The sequence below is a fragment of the Amphiura filiformis genome, chromosome 12 (assembly GCF_039555335.1).
Source record: "Amphiura filiformis chromosome 12, Afil_fr2py, whole genome shotgun sequence".
In the NCBI taxonomy this organism is placed as follows: Eukaryota; Metazoa; Echinodermata; class Ophiuroidea; order Amphilepidida; family Amphiuridae; genus Amphiura; species Amphiura filiformis.
In genome coordinates, this window is record NC_092639.1 from 4,643,914 (window position 1) to 4,665,293 (window position 21,380).

General features: G+C 37.4%; 1 protein-coding gene across 1 annotated transcript in view; it reads left to right on the top strand.

Annotated features, from left to right (window-relative positions):
* The window catches only part of LOC140165684 (uncharacterized), a 35,729-nt gene extending 14,656 nt beyond the window's left edge, over window positions 1-21,073 (top strand). The window contains 7 exon segments of the mRNA XM_072188989.1: window positions 13,041-13,157; window positions 14,499-14,678; window positions 16,004-16,115; window positions 16,118-16,173; window positions 16,910-17,072; window positions 17,971-18,558; window positions 20,025-21,073. Of these exon segments, the coding sequence (XP_072045090.1) occupies window positions 13,041-13,157; window positions 14,499-14,678; window positions 16,004-16,115; window positions 16,118-16,173; window positions 16,910-17,072; window positions 17,971-18,558; window positions 20,025-20,176 (1,368 nt within the window). The 3' untranslated portion in view covers window positions 20,177-21,073.
* Window positions 21,074-21,380: the final 307 nt, after the last annotated feature.

Consider the following 21,380-nt stretch of genomic DNA (forward strand, 5'->3'; position numbering starts at 1 on the left):
ATCCCCATTTAATCAGAGTCTGAGGAGTTTATGGCAAAATAATTTATATAATAGTTTTCTATACACTTTCCTTCAAACGTTAATACCAAATTTGATATAAAAAGTTTAATCATCATGAGCATAGGAGCCGTTGTTTGGAAATTCGTGCAATTTTAAAAATGACAAATTACGAATTGACCACGCAAAATTCAATGCATGGTATCAGCTTATTATGTGGCCTGAAGTAACCCGTACAGGAATCATTGCACACTTGCCTGCGCACAATTGAAAGAAGCGGGTATTTGATTTGCATTTTGACATGCATGGGTAAACCTTTAACCTGCCGCCTATTCAGGCGGCGTAATTCTTGGCACTCACGCTAGCTCTGCTACGTGATACAATTTCCTATGTCATTTTTAAAATTGCGCGAATTTCCAAACAACGGTTTCTATGCTCACGATGATTAAACTTTTGATATCAAATTTGGTATCAACCTTTGAAGGAAAGTGTATAGAAAACTATTATATAAATTATTTTGCCATAAACTCATCAGACCCTGATTAAATGGGGATGGAACTACTGGAGACTTTCTTTTTTGGCTGTGTTTAGTACAACAAGGAACTTACTTATACGATGTCCTCATTCACAAACTGATACTATCTGTAGGTAACCCAGGCAAACCTTAGTTAACACATTTGCTAGTCAGCCAAATTCACCGACAATGTCAATGCATTTTTACATAGAAATTTAAAACAAGTGCCCAAGAAAGAAACCTACATAAATATGTTTTCTATACTTCACTTGACCCAAATATGTGATTTTTATGGTGATAAGTCACCCGCACATGGAATTTTAGAGGATTTGGATAGCAGTTCCATTAAAAAAAGCTGCTATCATAATGAGACTTAAGATCTAGAAACACCCCGAAATGCCGTTTTGGGGAATTTTGCTAGCTGAAACTTTTTGATGAAAGTCAATCTTTGACAAGATGTAACTTTGCTACGGAAAGTGCTATGAAAAAATGGTTTTCAGTTTTGGCTTTGTTTACTCAAGGGCTTTAATTTGATATATGAAATGATGCAGTTTGATGGCAAATTTGAATTCACCTAGCATACCTACTATCTGTCCATCGATTAGTCCTGCCAGCAAGACTTCAGTCTTTATCATAAACATAATGACATATACGGACCTGAAGTCTTGCAGCGGTACATATAGGGATGCACTGTACGTTTAAGAAATCCAAACTTCAAGCATCAAGAAATATACCTTGTATTTGTCAGTTTTACCTCAGAGATGCTGTAGACCCTCTCTACACAGTGTAGAAACATCACAAGTAGAATGCTGCTCAATATGATAAATCCAAATCATGAAAATCAAGACATTTTTCAGAGCAATATTTTGACCACTTGCACTGTAGACATGTCCACATTGCTTATTATAGAGGGCGACATTCACTGCCCATAGGGAAATACACAAATTTGAAATTTGGACACCAGAAACTTGACGACGTAGTCTAAAAAGTGCTGGTACTTTATCCTTGATACAGAAGTCAGCATGCAGTGAAAGTTAGATTTCATAAAATAAAATCGCCTTTGTGTAAAATGGATCATCGTGGTAAAAAATGATGTATTACAGTGCAGTTTTTAAACTAGAGCGATAACCGCACCATAGCTGAACCATGTGGCTTCGGCAGTATATTATGGTAGGCCTATAGCACTGTCATCATTGCATTTAAATTTCAGCTCAATTGAAGCATTTTGAAAACTTGACATTTGACCCCTTTATTGCCCCTTAATGACCTTAAATGAATTTAAAAATATTTTAAACATGTTTAGAATGTCATAAGGATCATTGCGTTTAAATTTCAGCTCAATCGGACCATTTTGGAAAAGTTGACCTTTGACCCCTTAATGACTTTAAATGAATCTTAAAATATTTTTTAAATGTTTAGAATGTCATAAGGATCATTGCATTTAAATTTCAGCTCAATTGGAGCATTTTGAGAACCTTGACCTTTGACCCCTTTATGTCCCCTTAATGACCTTAAATAAATTTTTAAATGTTTGAAACATGTTTAGAATGTCACAAGGATCATTGCATTTAAATTTAAGCTCAATCGGAGCATTTTCAGTTAAAATGACCTTTTTTGACCCCTGTGACCCCTGGATGACCTCCGACGTTTGGAAATATTTTTTATTTCTTCTGAAGTTTGGTTGGTACCCACCAGCATCATGCATGTGACGTGACACAGCTAAAATAATCGACCGGGAATCGGGGATCGTTAAAACGTCAACAAATTTCAAAACACCGAAAGCAGTAAACTTAATGGCGAGCGGTCCGAATTTTGAGCCATACAAGTTTACGTGGTGAACTAAGTCCTATATACGCCGTAGGCCTACCTATGTATATTAAGGACTGTCAATGGGAAATACACACTTAACGATTTGCGCCGTTAGAAACTTGAAAAAAATCTTGAAAATGTTATCAATGTATATAAAAGTGGTACCAACCTTATTGTGCTTGCTAATTTAAGACTCGGTTGAAACAAAATTAAGGATCGAATTCATTTTAGTGTCCAAAAAGGCAAAATTATCGTCAAAGTTCTGCGAAATCTGCACCCTTGCTGAAGGATTCAGAATTGAATCGGTAATCTAAAATATCCGATCTTTGCGATCAAAAACACAAAATTACAACTTTAAACATACTATTGGCAAAAGACATTATTACCAAACAATATAGAATAGAAAATTTGACATCATTTTCTCAAAATATTGAAGAAATTTGCTCACTAGACATCGAAAAAGTACGCAATCCAATTCCCGTTCAAACGCGTGAGAAACTGAAAGTGCATAATCCCGACTAGGCTTGCCTTAGGTGAAAATTTATATGTGTGGAATAGGGAGACATGAAGTCCATGTACAAAAACCAGAAATTACATTTCAAATGTACACCAAGGTATTCTTCCCTAACTATTTCACTTACCATGTCACTGTTGCCCTTTACATCTTTGAAGTAAGCTTCCTTGGTTGTATTATGTCTCTGGAAATTTATTGGTCCAAATTTGTAGTCAATATCCTGAAATTATGTGTCCTGCTTGTAAGCTACAACATGCTTCAAATGGTGTTGATCAAATCTAGCTCTCAAAATGTCTGACAAAACAATCCCTAACTTTTGACCTTTCATAAAGACATGTGTTATTCTACCAATACCCCACAGAACAGAGACTGTGACTATGAGGTTGATATCATGACATGACACATCAGCAGTTGAAGCATGTGCTGACATGTGCAGGTCAATGAACACATGGACTCTCAACCAGTCTCTTGTTCAGCATGTTGGGCTATTGACTGCACATGGCAGTGCTATCAAGGCCTTGTGCATGTGTCTAAGGTCTGAAAGGTTATGGTTTTGGGTCATGTTGTGAACATATACAATGGACATGTACAGCTGAATTTGTCATGTGGATATTTAGACTTTTATCAATAAAGTAAGTACAAATTGGGGATCATATTTTCAGATATGGAATAAGGACTTTGAGTGCATTTTAAAAGTGGTATGTGTGTGGGAATTTTATAACTGAGATGGTGCAGTTATCATGTTTTGAAATATACACTCTTTGACAGCTCTCTCCATGGCTGTTTGAATGCCTGGTCATACCATGTACCATACACTAGGTATGGGTACATGGGACCAGGTATAGTGAAAATTCTCTTCCCTCCCAAAAAGTTCCTATATGGTCAGAAATCCTTCAATTCAGTTCAGAAATTTAATTTCAGAATTTAATTGAAGAATTTCTTCTAGCTCCCATACACTGCTTATCACGTGCAGATATAGGTAGTGTATGTGCTTCGTCCGTGATTCGAAGTCACGCTTTTTAAAGCCGTTGGTCCCGTGTACATGAAGAGTCAAACCCTGTGCACGTTAAGTGTCAGAGCTATTCGAAAGAGAAGGGGACCATCCCGGTTCTGATATCTGCAATCAATCCTAGGTTCCAGGATCGTGCATTGGTAAAACTGTGTACGTAAAGCCCGTGCATTGATACTGTAACGGATGAAACTTAGCTATCTTCAGTAGATAGCACGCATACAGATCAATGGCTATTCAATGAAGCAACCATTATTGTAGGCTTAAAGTCGATGTCTGTTATTTAACTGTAGCTATCTCCGTCTCCATTTTGTTTTTCTTCATCTTCCTAATCTGCAATATCTGACATTCAATTCAGAATTAAGGCATGAAATCTCATGTAAAACAACATGAGTGCCCGACAGTCAACACTGTCCATATTTTTCATGGTGATGTCCCCATATCCATCCTTCCAAATGATTGTAAGAATAGTTGTGTCGAAATAAAGTGATGTGTCTTTCACTTTATCTAAATTAAGAAATCCAGAATTGCTCTTATTAAAAGAACAAGAATTTCCCAGAGACAAAACTTGATCAAAAGATTGTCATGTCAATACCGCTGCAGTCAGTAATGTCATATCAAACTTCTAATCACGTTTTGGCTGAAATAAAATTTCATTCATTAAGATCTTTTATATATTGGAGGCTGCTCCTTCGCAGAGTCGAGTTATTATGATTACATAATAACAATTTCAAATGAAAACAATTTTATATACAAGGTCTACATAGAGTAGACAATCCGCTATAAAACACGTTTATATAATGATGATGTCGGCAAGGCCTAATACCTGACTTCATCTTCATAAAACAGTAATTTCATATTTTAGCGGCAGGAGCTGTGAGCAGGCAGTGCAAGGCGTCGGTGAGCCCTTTACGGACTTTATACACCACAAGGATCAATGACTATACTGCGAGGGCTTTTCCGCATATCATTATCCCATAATCACGATAGCTTTCGTCTCCTTGAATCTTCCTCGTAAAGCTATTTACAAATTATATTTACAATCAGACATCATCACTCTCCTTATGTCATGATCCTGCATGATCTTTGAGCCATGATAACATCATTCTTCCTGCAGACTATCCTTCTGCTATGGCAAGTCTCCTGCTGGTGCTAATGAGTTGGTGTATAGGCCTGATCGTGTGCCTATACCATTATGACCGTCATCAAGTAGCATAGCTGACCTCTTCCAAAGACTCATCTGAGATGACAACTTTGTCAGAGTGTCGGCGTATTGGCCAGATGAATTCCATTCACCTACGCCTATACGGTCAACTAACACCGTCTGATCACTTCGGGTACATGTACCTGCTGGTTGGCAGTCTTCCCCATCTATCAAGGGAGTGTCCTGACCACCAGTTAACTGTCTCCTTACAGCTAATCGTCTCCTGGCTCGCCTTCTAGATGATGGAGACTTCCGTGTCTTCCTCCCTTTCTTCTTTGAACTGCTTGAGCATGCCATTTGGCAGGGTAGCTCATCACAGTCTTTCCCAATTACGGGTGCATGCTCGCATTTGTGATGAGGGAGACTTCCGGTTCTTTCTGGATGATCTCCCAGTCCTCTCTTTCACATCTACAAATTCAGCAATTCCATCTGCACTATCTCCAGATGTATCATATTGATGCCTGTACTTTTCAGCTTTGTAAAAAGCTTCAGTTTGCACTGCAAACTTTATTGCATCATCAAAAGTAACAGGTTTTGCATGCAGGATGTTTAACCGTAACTCGCTTTCTCTGATAGCACTAATGAAGTATCTCTTTGCTATCTCCTGTGAGAAAGGACTTGGTATTGTTGGTAAAGCTAGTTTAACTAACTTCCTGATGTTGTGAGCTAGGTCAGGTAATGACTCGTCTGGGTGCCTTACTCTATTATTAAGTTTCACCCAGAATAGCTCTTCCTGATTTTCAGTTCCAAACCTCAGGTTCAAACAGGCCACAAGTGAGTGGTAATCATGCCGTTCAGTCGGATCCAAATATCCCAGTACACTCTCACTCTGAGCAACACCTCTCAGACTAGTTGCTAAACAAATGGCTTTGGTATAATCCTTCCATTTATTCCATTCAGCAACAAGTTCGAATTGTATCAAATAGTCTGACCAGGAAGTGGTCCCATCGTAAGTTTGAGGCTTTATTTTCACTCCAGACTGAGTGTTATTACTAGAATGTTTAGGCCTACTTCTCACTGACTCATCACTTTCATGAACATTAAATTCATCACCAGCTAATATTTCTGAGCTGGTATCGGTTGGAGAAGTATCAACACTATTTTCAGTCGCTGCCATAATAAATCGTGAGCCAAAATCTGTTAAAATTTTGAATTATCCTACCGCCAGACACCAGTTGTAACGGGACCGAGCTTGCCCCTAATACTTTTGTAAACGACTGATGGAGAAGACTAGCCTTCTAAACATACAAGTGGTAGCGTAGTATCAAAGACTAGAATTCTCCCCAAGACATGTTAAATCAGTGATGCATGAAAGGAGTAGGCTAACAGGTAAAAATGAGACTTGACAATTCTGTTTTATATTTGCTTCTTTTGTTATATCTTGTATTGTTATTTTGCTTTCATATTTGTCTTATCACATCACAATTCATAAATACAAGTTAATACACGTACACAATCTCTATTGACGATATTTCCTTATTTATCTTCTTTAAATCCAAATAAATTACTAATAAATGCTACCGAAAAGTATATACTATTTGAATAATCAAGAAGCATAAAAATACAATTTAATCAACAGAATCTCTCATCACATAACTTACCGGCCAGCCGGGCCGGCAACTAGATGCCAGTCAGAAAAGTTACCGGCCAGGCCAAAAGTTACAGGCCAATGGCGGCTGACCGACCCTATTTGAGCGCTGCATGTGTACACCAAATCTGAACTTGCTATGCAACAATGAATGCACACAAAATACAGTGCATATAAATTTCCATTGGACTGTTGCATGTGTGGGCAAGTCACTTGCCCAAATTAGGCATAGGCGCTAAGCCAAATCACGGAGTGCATAACCACCCTGGTGTTGCCACTATTGTGGTCTAGCCAAGCTGCCCCTAGCTCAATCTGAGCTCCTGAGTAGGGCGTCTTTGCTTTGGTTGGCAGTGCTTAACCTGTGGTTTCCCTTTCAGGGTTCGTGGGTGGACTATTGTCCATCAAGCAATCTGAAGATTTTGCGTCGTGCCCGGCCTTTATATACTCTCCTGAACGCGTTCATGGAACCTTTTGGCGGCTGCGTTCAAAGCGTAAGCTCCGTTACTATGGATATCGCGCAGTCACTCCGTCAGGCGCTCACTTTCGAAAAGATTTTGAACATGACGAAATTTAATAACTAGAACTGCTAGTGTTTTTAAATCAGGAATCAAACTGATGACCCCCTTTTTGACCATGTAAAACATAAAAATACTCAAAAATATCTTTAAAATTCTACATCCTTAAACAATTACATCTTAAATAATCCAAAGTTTGATCAACAAAAGTCGTTTTTGAAGAAATTTACCATTTTTAGGAAAACTTGTTTACGTACGCCACAGACGACTGATGGCCGGGAACTTTCAAAATGACAAATCCAAAATTCTGTAAACAAACAAGAAAAACCTGAATTTTGTCCTGAATATTTACTCATGGACGGTATGTAATACCTTATTTTGTTCCTGACAAAATTATTTACACAATATTATAAGATCTCTGTACAACTTCTAGCAGAATAGTGAAATTTTGAAGCCAAATTCACACATACGACATGATAAATTTTCTCTGCCGTATTTTCAACAATCGACATCTCGGACGACCGGACTGGTCATCAAATACAAATATTTACAAAAATATACCTTGTGCAGAGCCATGCAATCATTTTTATATTCATAATAACAATCAAAAACTACCACGAACACGTGAGCATCGTGACTTTTCTCTAAATATGAATTTGACAAGAGCTAAATTTTTGTATTTCTGCAATAGACAAACACACAGGAGGTAAGCTTAAGAACAGGCCAAAAATTTGAAATCGCATTTTGGCTCTCCGTTTCAATACTCAACCATTTGAGGTAAGCACGTATATGGAAGGAAGGAAGGAAATATATGAATGAACCCCGTTCATACATGCCTAACATTCTATTGTTCATTTTCTTCTTCCACGATTAAAATTACATTTTAAAAATGATTTTCATTTCCTTTCAATTTCATGGGGGAATATTATAGTGTTTTTTTTAGACTAAAGTTTTATAAAATCATGGCAATCTTTTTTTTTAAGACCACCTGGGCTATATTATAATATAAAGGTTAAAACTATGAATTTTTCAAATTAAACTTTCGCATCAAGGTTAAGCTTACTCGAGAACTCTAGCTTCGAATTTGCACACAATAGTTTTTTCGGTTGGACATCAGTGGTGCAATTTTTTGCACCGGAGATTTTTTATTCTGTAAGTGTTGAAATTTGGATGAATGATGTATCTTTTGAGCAAGATTTGCCTATTTTGGACAGTCTAAAATTTTTGATGCGATCGTCTGTTGTGATTGCCTGTGTTTACTTCTGAACTTCCATTGCTTTACGATGTCATGCTTCAGTGAATCCGACTAGATTTTGAATGCAATGGTCTTTAGCCTAGAATATGAAGCTATCGGTGAGCAATTTCTTGGCTAGACTTCTCGAGCAAGGTTTTAAAAAACATGTTTAAAAACATGTTTTAGCTACGTTATACAAACATACATTTCATCGGACAAGCTTTGATCCAAACCCTCACAGGTTAATCTAGACTGCGGAACTCAATCTTCAATAGTAGTTAGTCATTTATCTTTTGGTCCTAATATGACTATCATTTGAAGACTGAGTAATTTGATGATCTCTTCAAAAACATTCATATTTTGTTCGTAAATTTCGAATAAAAATTTCGGAAATTAATTTTCAACTCGTAAACATCACCCATAGTAAAATCGATGATCCATAAATTTTATGAATGGAATGATTAGTCAAATCAGTCTCTACACAGCCGCTTAGACCCGCTCGCTCCACACTAGAAGTGGAGCGAGTGGAACCACAGCCGCTGTGTAGAGACTGATGTATTGCTCATCGATTCAGGATGTCACCCCACTACCAATCGCCCACATGCATGTACACAAAAAAGGCAAAGATCATATTTTTCAGTAACATGAATGCATGCAGTAATTATGCCAATAATGTCGCAAATGTTTCAGATGAAGAAGAAAATTATGAGAGTTTGTAAATTAGATGAGGATAAATTCTGCATCAATTTGGAAATGGACAAGGATGGTGCAGATAGTGATAAATGAACCCGCATAGTGACTGTAAAATTTAGCGCCGATGTTCAATCTTCCATGCTTCTGCATTTGATAACAGTGTTCAGTGTCCGAAATAAGGAAAATATGGAGGTTGTCCCGAGGACAACTAAAGCATGAATTCTGCTTGTCCTCAAAACATTTTGGTTGTCCCCAAACTATATATGTCATGTTTTTGAGTGCAAAGAATCCAAATGGTTGTCCAGGGGATATAAGTATTAAGTACATAACTCAATATGGTTGTCCCCAGTGATTTTTGGACAAGAGGACAAGAGGATAAGTGCTTATTTCGAACACTGATAGTGTTGTAAGCTTTGTTCACAAAAAGGTGGGGGTTCAATTTTTGATAAAAAAGGTGTCCGGCTAAAAAGCGTGGGGGAAAAATAAAAAAGGGTGGGGGTACGGTGTGACAAACAGTGTCTTATGATACATCTTCCGAGGAGCAGTTTCAGACATTGGGATTATTGGGGCAGAGGTTATCTGTTGAATTCTTTCATGACCACTGAAGCATAGTCCAACCAGTGTCGAGGACACTCGGTGTCACGGTGAATTGAAAGTCCATGTCAGTCGCCACAAAAGAATGTCAAAGGTCATAAAACACCAATTTGGTGTCTTCTGCTCCCACGAATTTGTACCTAAAGGCTTATGGCTGGGTGAATCTAAGCCTTGCCCTTGACTTATAGCCTTGGAAATAAACCTTGAGGATAAGCCTCATATCCTTAACCTCTGCTGGCCTGAAAATTAATCTAATTATTTATATATTAGATAAGCCTCGATAAATTAGCCTTAAATAATTAGCCGCGTATCATTAGCCTCAAAACATTAGTCTTAAATAATTAGTCTTGAATTATTAACATTAGTCTCGAAACATTAGCCTCAAATTAATAGCTTCATAGCCTCGTCTTAGCTTGAAAATTAGTCTAATTATTTAAATTAGTTAAACCTCGCAATATTTAGAGGCTAAAACAAGGCTAATAATTTGAGGCTAATAATATTAGAAGCTCCGTTGGGCCATTTTGTAACCCAGGTGAAAAGTGTTACTGATGTTGTTGGGGTGTTATGAATAGGTATGGGCATCACAAGTGTTTTCCATATCGTGATATTGGGGGGGTAAATAATCACGATATCGCCATATCGCGATAATTTTTAATCTTACTTAAACTTGAGCACAGAAAATTTGACCTTAGAAAACTCAGTTTTGGGACTATCGCAATGAAATTACTGATAGTATATATTAGGGTGCATCAGGAGCCCCTCATGTCAACCATATTTTTTCTACCTAGTGTCAAACTGTGCCATTTAAATAGAAAATCATCCCCTCGAAATTTAAATTCAATCAGAGGTCGGGAAGGGGGTCCACCGTGAGCTTAAAATTCGGACAGAGGCAACCAGTAAAAGTTCGGCCGGCAGCTATTGAATTATATATAGTTATACATACATATTAATAGCTGCCTTTAGTGAATGTTTTTATATTACCTCATATCTCAGACAATACTCAATAAAATGCAAATCCATTTGAACTAAGCAAAAAGGCAGCTATTTTCAGACATATTTGAAGTTATAATAATAGCTGCCATGTGCATGTTTCTCTATTTACAGCCATATCTGCATGGAAAATGGGTCCATTGTGTGCTACTTGAGCTTAAAGTTTGTGCATTATAGGTGCCTTTTACTAATGACAAAACAATCAGGCAGCTATTTAGTTTTCATTACTTTATACTGAATATCACTGTGGCTGCCATATGAATAACAATCATGACAATGTAATAAATGTACTACTATGTTGCTTATCAGTCCATATGATATTGGCAAATTAGGTAGCATCATTCAGTTTATGCTCTCTCAGATTAGGTGTCTGTTTTCTATCTTGCTCCACCACTTGCAAGACATTTTGATTATGTTCCTCACTCTGGGTGGAGCTAGGAAATCTGCACTGAGTTTCACGCCACGTTCTACTGCATCATTTACCACACTGACGGCTCTAACATTGCTAAGAAGCAATTGCAGATAAACTGAGGACTCGGGCCAAGTGTCAACATTGTCTGCTAGGAATTTGTTATTGATCTGCAGGATGTTCATAGTGAACCTTGCCTGCAAAATCAGCTTGGACGACTGTTGACTAAGTGATATTCTCAGGGTCAGGGAACTTTGGCTTTCCAAAGCCTGCGCCAAGTGAGTACGTGGCTTTAGTGCTGCTGCATCAGGTGTTAAGATGAAGTAGCCTTCTCGCTAAAGCTTGTCTCTATTGTACTGGTATCTTTCCACTGAAGACAGCAAGCGGTGCCATCTCTTCGGTGAGATACATGTACCACAGATGTCTGTTCAGGGCTTTGTGTGTTTGCGAGCACTTGTTACAACACCGTAATTGATATCGGCATACTGCAGGAGGTGCTTGTACAACTGAAGATCGTTCCATGGCGGGTCAGAAGCAACACTGCATGTTATCCAGCAGGAACTTTAGATTATTGTTGCAAATACAACAAATTCACATATCTTTAGTAGCTGGTGCTTTGTTGTCACAGTGCCTTGCGGAAGCTGTTCAATGTGATTACTATAGTTTGGACATACATGACTGCTTAATTGATTGGCCCGAGTCCGTAGCTTTACTGCTATTGCTTAGCAATGTTAGAGCCGTCAATGTGGTAAATGATGCAGCAGAAAGTGTTGTGAAACTCATACAGATATCCTAGCTACTGCCCAGAGTGAGGAACATAATCAAATGTCTTGCAAGTGGTGGAGCAAGATAGAAAACAGACACCTAATCTGAGAGCATTATCATATGGACTGATAAATATTAAGCAATTTATTACATTGTTATTCATATGGCAGCCACAGTGATGTGCAGTATAAAGTAATGAAAACTAAATAGCTGCCTGATTGATTTATCATTTAGTTAAAGGCACCTATCATACACAAACTTTAAGCTTGTAGTGTGTGATGGATCCATTTTCCATGCAGAAACAGCTGTAAATAGAGAAACATGCACACGGCAGCTATTATTATGACCTCAAATATGTCTGAAAATAGCTGCCTTTTTTGCTTAGTTCAAATGGATTTGCATTTTATTGAGTATTGTCTGAGATATGAGGTACTATAAAACATTCACTAAAGGCAGCTATTAATATGTATGTATAACTATATATAATTCAATAGCTGCCGGCCGAACTTTTACTGGTTACCTCTGTCCGAACTTTAAGCTCATGGTGGACCCCCTTCCCGACCTCCGATTGAATTTAAATTTGGAGGGGATGATTTTCTAGTTAAATGGCACAGTTTGACACTAGGTAGAAAAAATATGGTTGACATGAGGGGCTCCTGATGCACCCTAGTATATATGAACCGGGGAGTATAAGTCTGTTTCACACAAATATGATCTCAGACTTAAATTATTAATTTATGTGGCCACACATTCAAATGAGTTAAATTTCCACTAAGAAACTTGCCATAAAATATGAGCATGATGAGAGATGCCATACGAACTCTTCCCACAATGCATTTCTTCCATTTCAATTTTCTGTACTGGTTTGCTATCCAGTGCAACATGGGTTGATAGTGACAAAATGTACCTCAATTAACAGAACACATCCAGATAATAATAAGTTTATTACATGATTATCGACCGGTTCGACCCATGTTTAGCCAGTCTATTCTCAAAATGAAAACAAAGGGAATCTGTACAAATGTAATGGGAGTATCATTTGATAATGAAGTGATGTATCATATTGAAAAGGATTCTGGGAAGGGTAAGATATCTTCCGTGTAGCTGCAGCCGTGATGATGCTGAAGACAATAATGCACATGTACAGTTGACTTCTTGAACTAATAACAGATATTTGTCTAATTCTCTTATTTATTTTTTTACAGTCTACTTTAGCAATTGAACAAATGCAAAAAGATCTAAGTGAATTCACAACCACAATACAACGAGATACTTCCACAGCCGTTGCTAGCTCAGCTACTGTCATCAAGGATAGTTTGAAGGTAATTAGATCAAATTACAAAGTGTGTTAACCCCATGAGAAATACCTGCCTATTGGTCAAAAAGAAGTTTTCATTATTAATTGGACCAATCAGCAACATTATTAGAATAATTTCACCACACAAAAAATTGGGGTGAATTATTTATTTGCAAAGCTCCATTCTGATTGGTGATTAAAATGAAGATATCATGCAATTGACCAATCAGAGAGAATGTTAGATTGGCAGGTAGTGCTCAGGGGGTTAACATACCTTTAGTAGCAGTGCCATGGAAACATCCTCCCAAAAAAACAACCTTGAGTCCCTCCCCCCCTCCATCATTGTAAATCTTACGTTTTGGGAGCAAAAAAATGCCAAATTTATACATGTAGTTTTACACACACCCTCCCCCACATCTATAAATTTGACATTTTTTGCCCCAAAAAGTATGATTTAAGGTTATTAATTATTTTAAACTGTTGTGATTTGGTAGTTCACAGCATCTTATGAATGGTAGTGAGCTTTGGCAAAAACTGCATTGCTCAATTCATAGCGAGCATGTAGAAGAATTAAAATATCACAGATATGCTTTTATAGGTGCTGCGGTTCTTTAGTTACGATGTAAAGAGGTCTCACACAACAACACTTTTGTAAAACGTACATAACTCATTAACAACAATAAATTAAGCAAGTTTGCAAAGTATACGATTTGTAGAATGAACTTTCGATTTTTAGGTTGCTTCGACCAACGATACCTCGTCTACCCTTAAGATGATTACAAAATTTAGCTTGCCACTGCAAACCTTGCAAGTTCTAGGTAACTATCAAGTCCCTAGCATTCAACCTATTGGCTATTCCAGTTGAAATCCATACACACCCTATGGAAGACTTGACCTTAATCTCCCACTCAGGGAGTATGAATTTCAAATGCGGTAACTTGAATAGGTGACTCCATTTGAAATTAAATATGCGCTCCCTGTGTGGAAGTTCTTCCATAGGGGTACATGGACTTTAACTATAATAGCCCATTGAATTGATAAGATGTGAAATGTTTGAGTCCATATTGGAGCTTGCTGTACATGGGACAGGGAGAGGCTTTATATTATTTTGGCATTGCTGTCTCTCTTTTCTTTTTTCATTTCGTTTAAAAAACCTTCAGGTTTTAAGTAAAAATTCCAGATGTATATTTATGCTTTTGTGGGATTCACTAATGGGCTATTCCATTTAAAATCACACACCCCATGTGGAAGATTTTGCTGCTTTTTATGGATGAAAATGGTTGGAATTCCAAATTGTTCCATCAGGGGTGTAGTTTTTAAATGGAATAGCACAATAATGCCTTGACGATTTTGTTGTTGTTATTAGACTGAAGAAATCCAAGAAGGATCATCTACATGTACAAGCACCAGCAGTAGAGTGAAGGAAGGCTTCTCTAATCTTTTGAGTGGTATATCAGACAGTCTTGCTCCCAGGGATTATGGCAGGGAAGATAGTCCACCACCACCGAGGAAGAATAAGCAAGCACACATATTTGACAGGAAAAAGGTATGTCCTAATTATAGTTTGATTAGCTTGTAATAGGCAGGAAATGTTTGGCTTTTACCACTATGCCGAAAAGTAGAACCACGTTAAGAGTGATATCAGATGACCTGTCTGGTCTATATTTTGTGTGTTAAAGAAAGTAGACAAAGTATATTTGATATAATAATTTGTAATGCTTCTGGGGAGATGTCACAAGAAAATTCTCAAAATATAATCTGCGGTGTTGAAAGGCATGCCGATTACGAGCTGATATGAATTATGTGCATGATTATATCAAGTGGATTATGTGGATCATTTTGTGTGGGTGTGGGTGTGCTAGTGTGGATGTGAGCCCTATACCAAGCATAAACAGTAACTACTCGGTTTTATAAGCTGCTGGGCTATAACATTTAAAATCCACACTACCCCTGTGGAAGATTTTGGAAAATATCTTCCACAGGAGATGTATGTGTTTCAAATATAATTGGTCAGGGTTAGTCATTTTGAAACCTATAACCCATTACTCCCTGTTTTACCTATAGACCACTTTACATTATTGTTTATCAAAAAAGGCGAGGCACAGGCTGAAAAAATGTTTTTTTCCCTGCAAGCAATCCAGAATTTCCCTCCAGTTTTACCAAATTTCCTCCAGTATGACATATATTTCCTTTTGTATTTCTTTATTTTTTGGTCAAAACCAAAATTTCCCGGCAATGAGCTTCCCGTATTGCCCACTTTTTCCTGCCATGGGCGAGGGATTGGTCTGTCGATATGCCCGAACGAACCACTTCACTGTTCAATGGCTTTCTTGTACTATATGAAATGTGGTGGGAGATTTAAAATACACATGCCCTGAGCAGACTACGATGCGCACGCACACTGCAGGGCAAAGAACAATGGAAAGTACCATAATGCGTGCGCATACTGCCGGGCAATGACGTCACATGTCAAGTGGTCTATAGCTTCCACAACTGTAGTGAGTATTGCAAATGGAAGCTACCAAATTGTTTATTCTATTTGAAACTTATACTCCCACTGTGGAAGACTTGAGCTAAATCTTCCACAAGGGTAGTGTGGATTTTAAATGGAATAGCTTGCTTGTAAATTATTCAATAAAACAAAAATCTGAAATACATCATTTTTGAAGTATTGCTTTGAAGTGACCTCCACTTGATATGAGTCTGGTATTAATTCCTAGCCATTATGTAAAAAGAGACACATGTAGCAGCCGATAAGTACATCCTTTTGATATGGATGAGCGCATATTAATACTCATGAGTGCCATTTTTATACACACCTACATAGCATTTCCTATGTAGTAAGCACCCTCTTCTCTGTTTGTTTTGCAGGCTCGTCTACATGCCATCCAAACTGACCCGGGTACCTACTGTAATGAACCTGATGGACCATTGGACTTGTATGAGAAATGGCAAGAAACATTTGATTTGGAAGCCAAGAAGGGCAGATCTCAGACCTACTGGTTGCCAACACAGATGTTAGGGCTTTGTTTACCAAATTGGTATGTACATGAATATTTTTCTAACAATTAAGTCACTTAAAAGGTAACCATAGCAAGCCCAATTGTCCGCAGCACTCGCCATGATTGAATAAGGTTATTATCACATGCACCCATGTCATACATGATGTGTATAAACCAATAGGATTGCAACTTCAACTTTTACAACCAATAGGGTTACAACAAAATTTTAGGGCAAATTAAAACAGCATCACATTAATATGTGGTAGAGCTAGAATGTGAATGACATATTTTGTGGAGTCAGTGAGTAATCTTTAAGGTTACTAGGGCACCTGAATCGCTTGGTGTAAATCAACTTTAAGCAAGTGATGGAGAGTGTGAGCTTCAAGTGTAACTAAAGGCCTTTACTTATTTTGTTCAAACAATTTAGTACTGGGTTTTTTTAGTGTTTGATTTTGTAATCTGCAAATACTACATGATTTGAGGGGAAATAGGGCAAACTATTATTCCGGAGGTACTGACTACAAGGGTGAGGGGTGATGGGACCGTAGCCAGTACCGAGGGAAAAAAGTTACCCTGTGTCACCGATATAAGCCATGTAGTATGTTTTATTACACTGAACTACTATGTGGATGAGGTTGTCATGTATATAGGGAAAACTATTGCATGGTGGAATAGGTTCTGTTGTTTGTGATTGACCAATAAAGTGGCATGATTTGCTCATGAATATTTATGAGGTGCATTAATGTTTTATATGTTACCTCCTTCTCATCTTCAGGTGCCAGCAGCTGTGTCCCATAGTGAATTCTGGAGTCGTTATTTCTACAAACTTCATCAATTAGATAAGGATGAGGCAAGAAGAGCAGCGTTGAAGGAGCGTGCCGATATGACATCATCTCAGACATTCACAGAGGAAGATTTAGGGTGGGGAGATGATGAAGGTAAATGAAATCCATACACCATCTGTAGAAGACATGACCTTAATCTCCTACACAGGGAATGCGAATTTCAAATGGGGTTACCTGAATGAGTGACTTTATTTGAAATCTACACCTGATGTGTGGGAGATGAAAGTCATGTCTTCCATAGGGGAGGGAGGGGTTTGAATTTTCAAATGGCGGAATAGCCCAGTGTTTTCATATTCCTCACAGAGAGGTGAACAGGTCTCTGTATTGTTTTGCCATGTACTTAAAAGTTGCTACCACAGAAGAATCAAGTCACATCATTAACAAATTCATAGCTTTTCATCTTTTGATTTTAATGAATAGGCCAATCAGAACCCCACTGCTGTGTTTACGCTGTATACATGCTAAAAAGATAAACAAATGCTTTTCCTCCCTGCAAGGTTTCTTATTTGTTTCTATGTGCATGCTTCTCAAACATCATAGAGTAATGTGATATTAGCTATAAACAATAGTGGCGCAAATGATTGTTGGAATTTTATGTAGCTACCAAATATCATTTGTTACCTTTCCTATGAGTTTCATCATGATTTTGATAAGTAAGTGTTCTTCAAACTTCAGTAGCAAATTTAGTACTCTTGCAGGACTGATACCCTAGGCAAGAGTATTAATTTGCTGCTAAACCCTGTATTACAACAACACTATCTCTGGACATACTCAAAAACATGCTTAAAACGCTGTTTATTCAATTACCCATAAAATTGCCTTTTTTATGCTCATGAACTTTATATTGTTTGTAAAACATTTTAAATGATCAACTGTTATCTCTACTTTGTTACAGTAGGCTTGTATATGTATGATGTATTTGTATGTGGTTGTGGGGGGTGTGACGCCTTCTTCATCCTTAAAATCATGTTTGTATAAATTTCCTAAACAGATGAGACATGGGACACAATGCCAGATGCAAAGCAGGCTAAACAAAATCAGCAAGCTCCAAACACGATGGATCAATCCACACTGAATCCTGACCAAGATAAACTTGACGACCAATCTCAACGACTGGACGACACAACTCTATCAGTAGACAAGGATAGATTATCTGAAGCGCCCTCAACAACTCCTGATGAACAGAATATAGCGAGACAGAAAGGTGATACGGAAAGTAGCCAATTAGAATTGAAAGATGACAATGTGTCGAGTCAAAGTATGAACAGGGATACAAACTCGCAAAATGTTGACAAGACTGAAAATATAGCCTCGGCAGAGAATGAAGAGAATATAATTTCTCAAGAAGCAGTCATACCAGATACGCATAACTTGCCTGTAGACAGCTCTGACATTAGCCAATCAGACCTTCCATTAGATGGTGCTGGTAAGACAGTTTTACCTAAAGAGATACATGTAGTACGAGAGCCAGGATTGGCTAAGGAATTAGGAGAACTCAAAGTATCCACTAAGGATACTGGCAAGGATGTTGCAGACAACCCGTCACCCGTGGAATCTGAGACAAGTAGCGGTAATAAAGGTATGTTGTTATTATTGTTTGTGATCATATACTTACTGCTTGGGTTTTATTTTACTCCCTATTCCAGAAAAATACAGCACTAAATTTTTAGGATTAAAAAAATATTATGAAGTTCTGCCAAATGAAACATAGCTCAATCCTAATCCTTTAGTTAGTCCTAACTGGCAGTAAAAGAAAAAAAACCACTTTTTTTTATTAATTTCTTGGGGGGGGGGGAAGCCAAAAACATGCATTTTCAGCATATTTTCTGACAATCGAGTCACAAAAATGAAGACTTGGAACAAGTGTAAGTATTCAAAATCTTGAGTATATGCCAAAATTTTGGTATAATTTTCACTTTTGGTACAAGTCTTTGGGGTTGATTGTCACAGCATATAAAAAACACCCTAAAAATGCATGTTTTTGGCCCTTATTTCCAAAAATTGACCAAATATTCAAATTTGACTTTTATTGCCAGTTAGGACTAACTAAGGGAACAAACCAAAAGATCGATGACGTCCTATAAACGAAACTAGTTTCGTTTAGGGGGGAGGGGGTAAAAATACTCGATTACGTTTGTACAAAAACATCGGTCTGAAGAATGTGTCATTACTATTATTATGTCAAAATTTTCAACATTTCTTTATTACGTTTCTGGCAGGGAGGGAGGGGGTTCGACTGAGAAACGAAACTAGTTACGTTTATAGGACGTCATCGATCTTTTGGTTTGTTCCCTAAAGGATTAGGATTTAGCTATGTTTCATTTGGCAAAACAGGATAATATTTTTTTAATTCCAAAAAATTTGTTCTGTATTTTTCTGGAATAGGGAGTAGGTAGCGCATAGAAGCTTAATTGTATTTTCACTCGGGAAATTATTATTATTTTATGTGGGTACACAAAATGGTATGGCTTGATGAGAAAATGTACAGTTTTTTCCCCACAGTTTTAAAGTTGTATGCATTGACGTGAGAGTGCACATAGCCATGGTGCAAAACAGCGTATATCACAGGAAAATTAGCAAGCATAACATTCTATGTAGAATGTGCTAGACTCTATTCTAATATATAGCTTAGCTTTGCTTAGGTGCTAACAATTCGGGTGACACCGAGGGATGCAGAGTTTGCACACACACAAATATTTACAGGCAATATCAGTGTAAAAGTGTTGAAAACTTGTAGCTGCCATTACTTTTTACAGGTTCCCTTTGTTTCCATTTTGAGAATAGACTAGCTAAACATGGGTAGATATTCAAGAATATTATTTTGCTAGATCTGGATTATGCTCTGTACATTCCATCATTATGGACCCATATTGCACTATATAGCTATTAATCAGTACAGAAAATGGAAGAGACGGATTATGGGAAGGCTAAGATATCTTTAGCCTTTTACCTGCTAGCAAAAAAAAGACAAAAGACACAATTTTCAATAAAGCATCCGTTTACTTGATCAACTTGTAATATTATGGCTTGTTTTCTTGTTAACAGAATTGAGCAGTCTAAGTGATGACTGGGAAAAGGATTTTGATGACATCGATGTTACTGAAGAAGACATCAAAGCTGCTGCCGCTGTTGTAGCTTCAAAATCAGCAACTGCTGATGATGATGACCTTGATGAAGATTGGGAAAATTGGGATTGATTAATGTCAAAAATTAGTTGAGAAATGGAGACAGGGCTAACTCAACTGGTAACAAGCAAATCACATTGCAAAGATAACGTAAAATCAAATAGCTACATGTAAATTAATGATTCATGCAGTCATCTTTGGCAGGTGTTCATATTGCTAAGTAACCCTATTTAACTCTTTTGACGTGGGTGTCGACTGCAGACGACAAGTTTTAAACAAAAATTTAAAAATTTCAGATTTGTAAATTTTCATGACCATATTTGAAATCAGCATAAAACATGCATTAAAATGACTACAAACAAATCTAGTATTAGTTCAGTGGTTCTTGAGATGGTATCTTGATATTTTTAGAAAATATCTCGAAATTTGGGACTTTTTATGTTGAAGCATACGCAGAGTATTAATGTTTCAGACTTATGAATAATCTTTTCATCAATTTTGTAGCCTTGCAATTAACATTGATCTCACTTGCCAGTGTAAGTAATAATGAGCTAATTACTTTATACTTTTATGTCTTATTTATTTGTTTTGTAAAATGTACCGTTGTGGTTTTATAATCCGATCTTTTTTTTTCTTAGACCAAAGATAATAATTTTGAAAACATTCTGGTTTATTGTTAGATGTCAACATGTAACAATACAGAAATCAAGTTAGAGTTTGCAGCATGCTTTTATTCAGCTGCATCCCATCAACTCCCTGTGGGCGTGTTGTCAAGGTTGAGTCACAGGAACACAGGTGTTTGTCGTGTTGTGTTCATTCAATTGAATTGCCAAGTATAATGCAGAGATGTAAGTAGCTATTGGGAAAAAACCATGTGCAAGTGAGTCATGCGTGCCAAGCACTTGCTCAGGTTTGTAGTGAACATGAGGGATCATGGATATCTGGGGGTATTCCTTTATGATTAGATAATGATTTTCATAAAATCCGCAATAAAAAAATGGAAATCTGTTATAAGGCGACGAAAAAAGAAAACCCTGTTCTACGGGCCCGACCGACCCAGATTTTGAACAAATTGGTAATAAAATTTTTCCTGTACAAATGAATACCGACCCAAATTTCGACAATTTCAGGAACATTTTTTTTTTTTTTTTTCCCAAATCGCAAATATTTACCGATTTTGGTGATTTTTGGGGTCATTTCCCCCAAAAAAAAAAAAAAAAAAAAAGGCCGACCGACCGACCCTACTTGAAAGGTCCGTCCGCCCGTAAAACAGGTT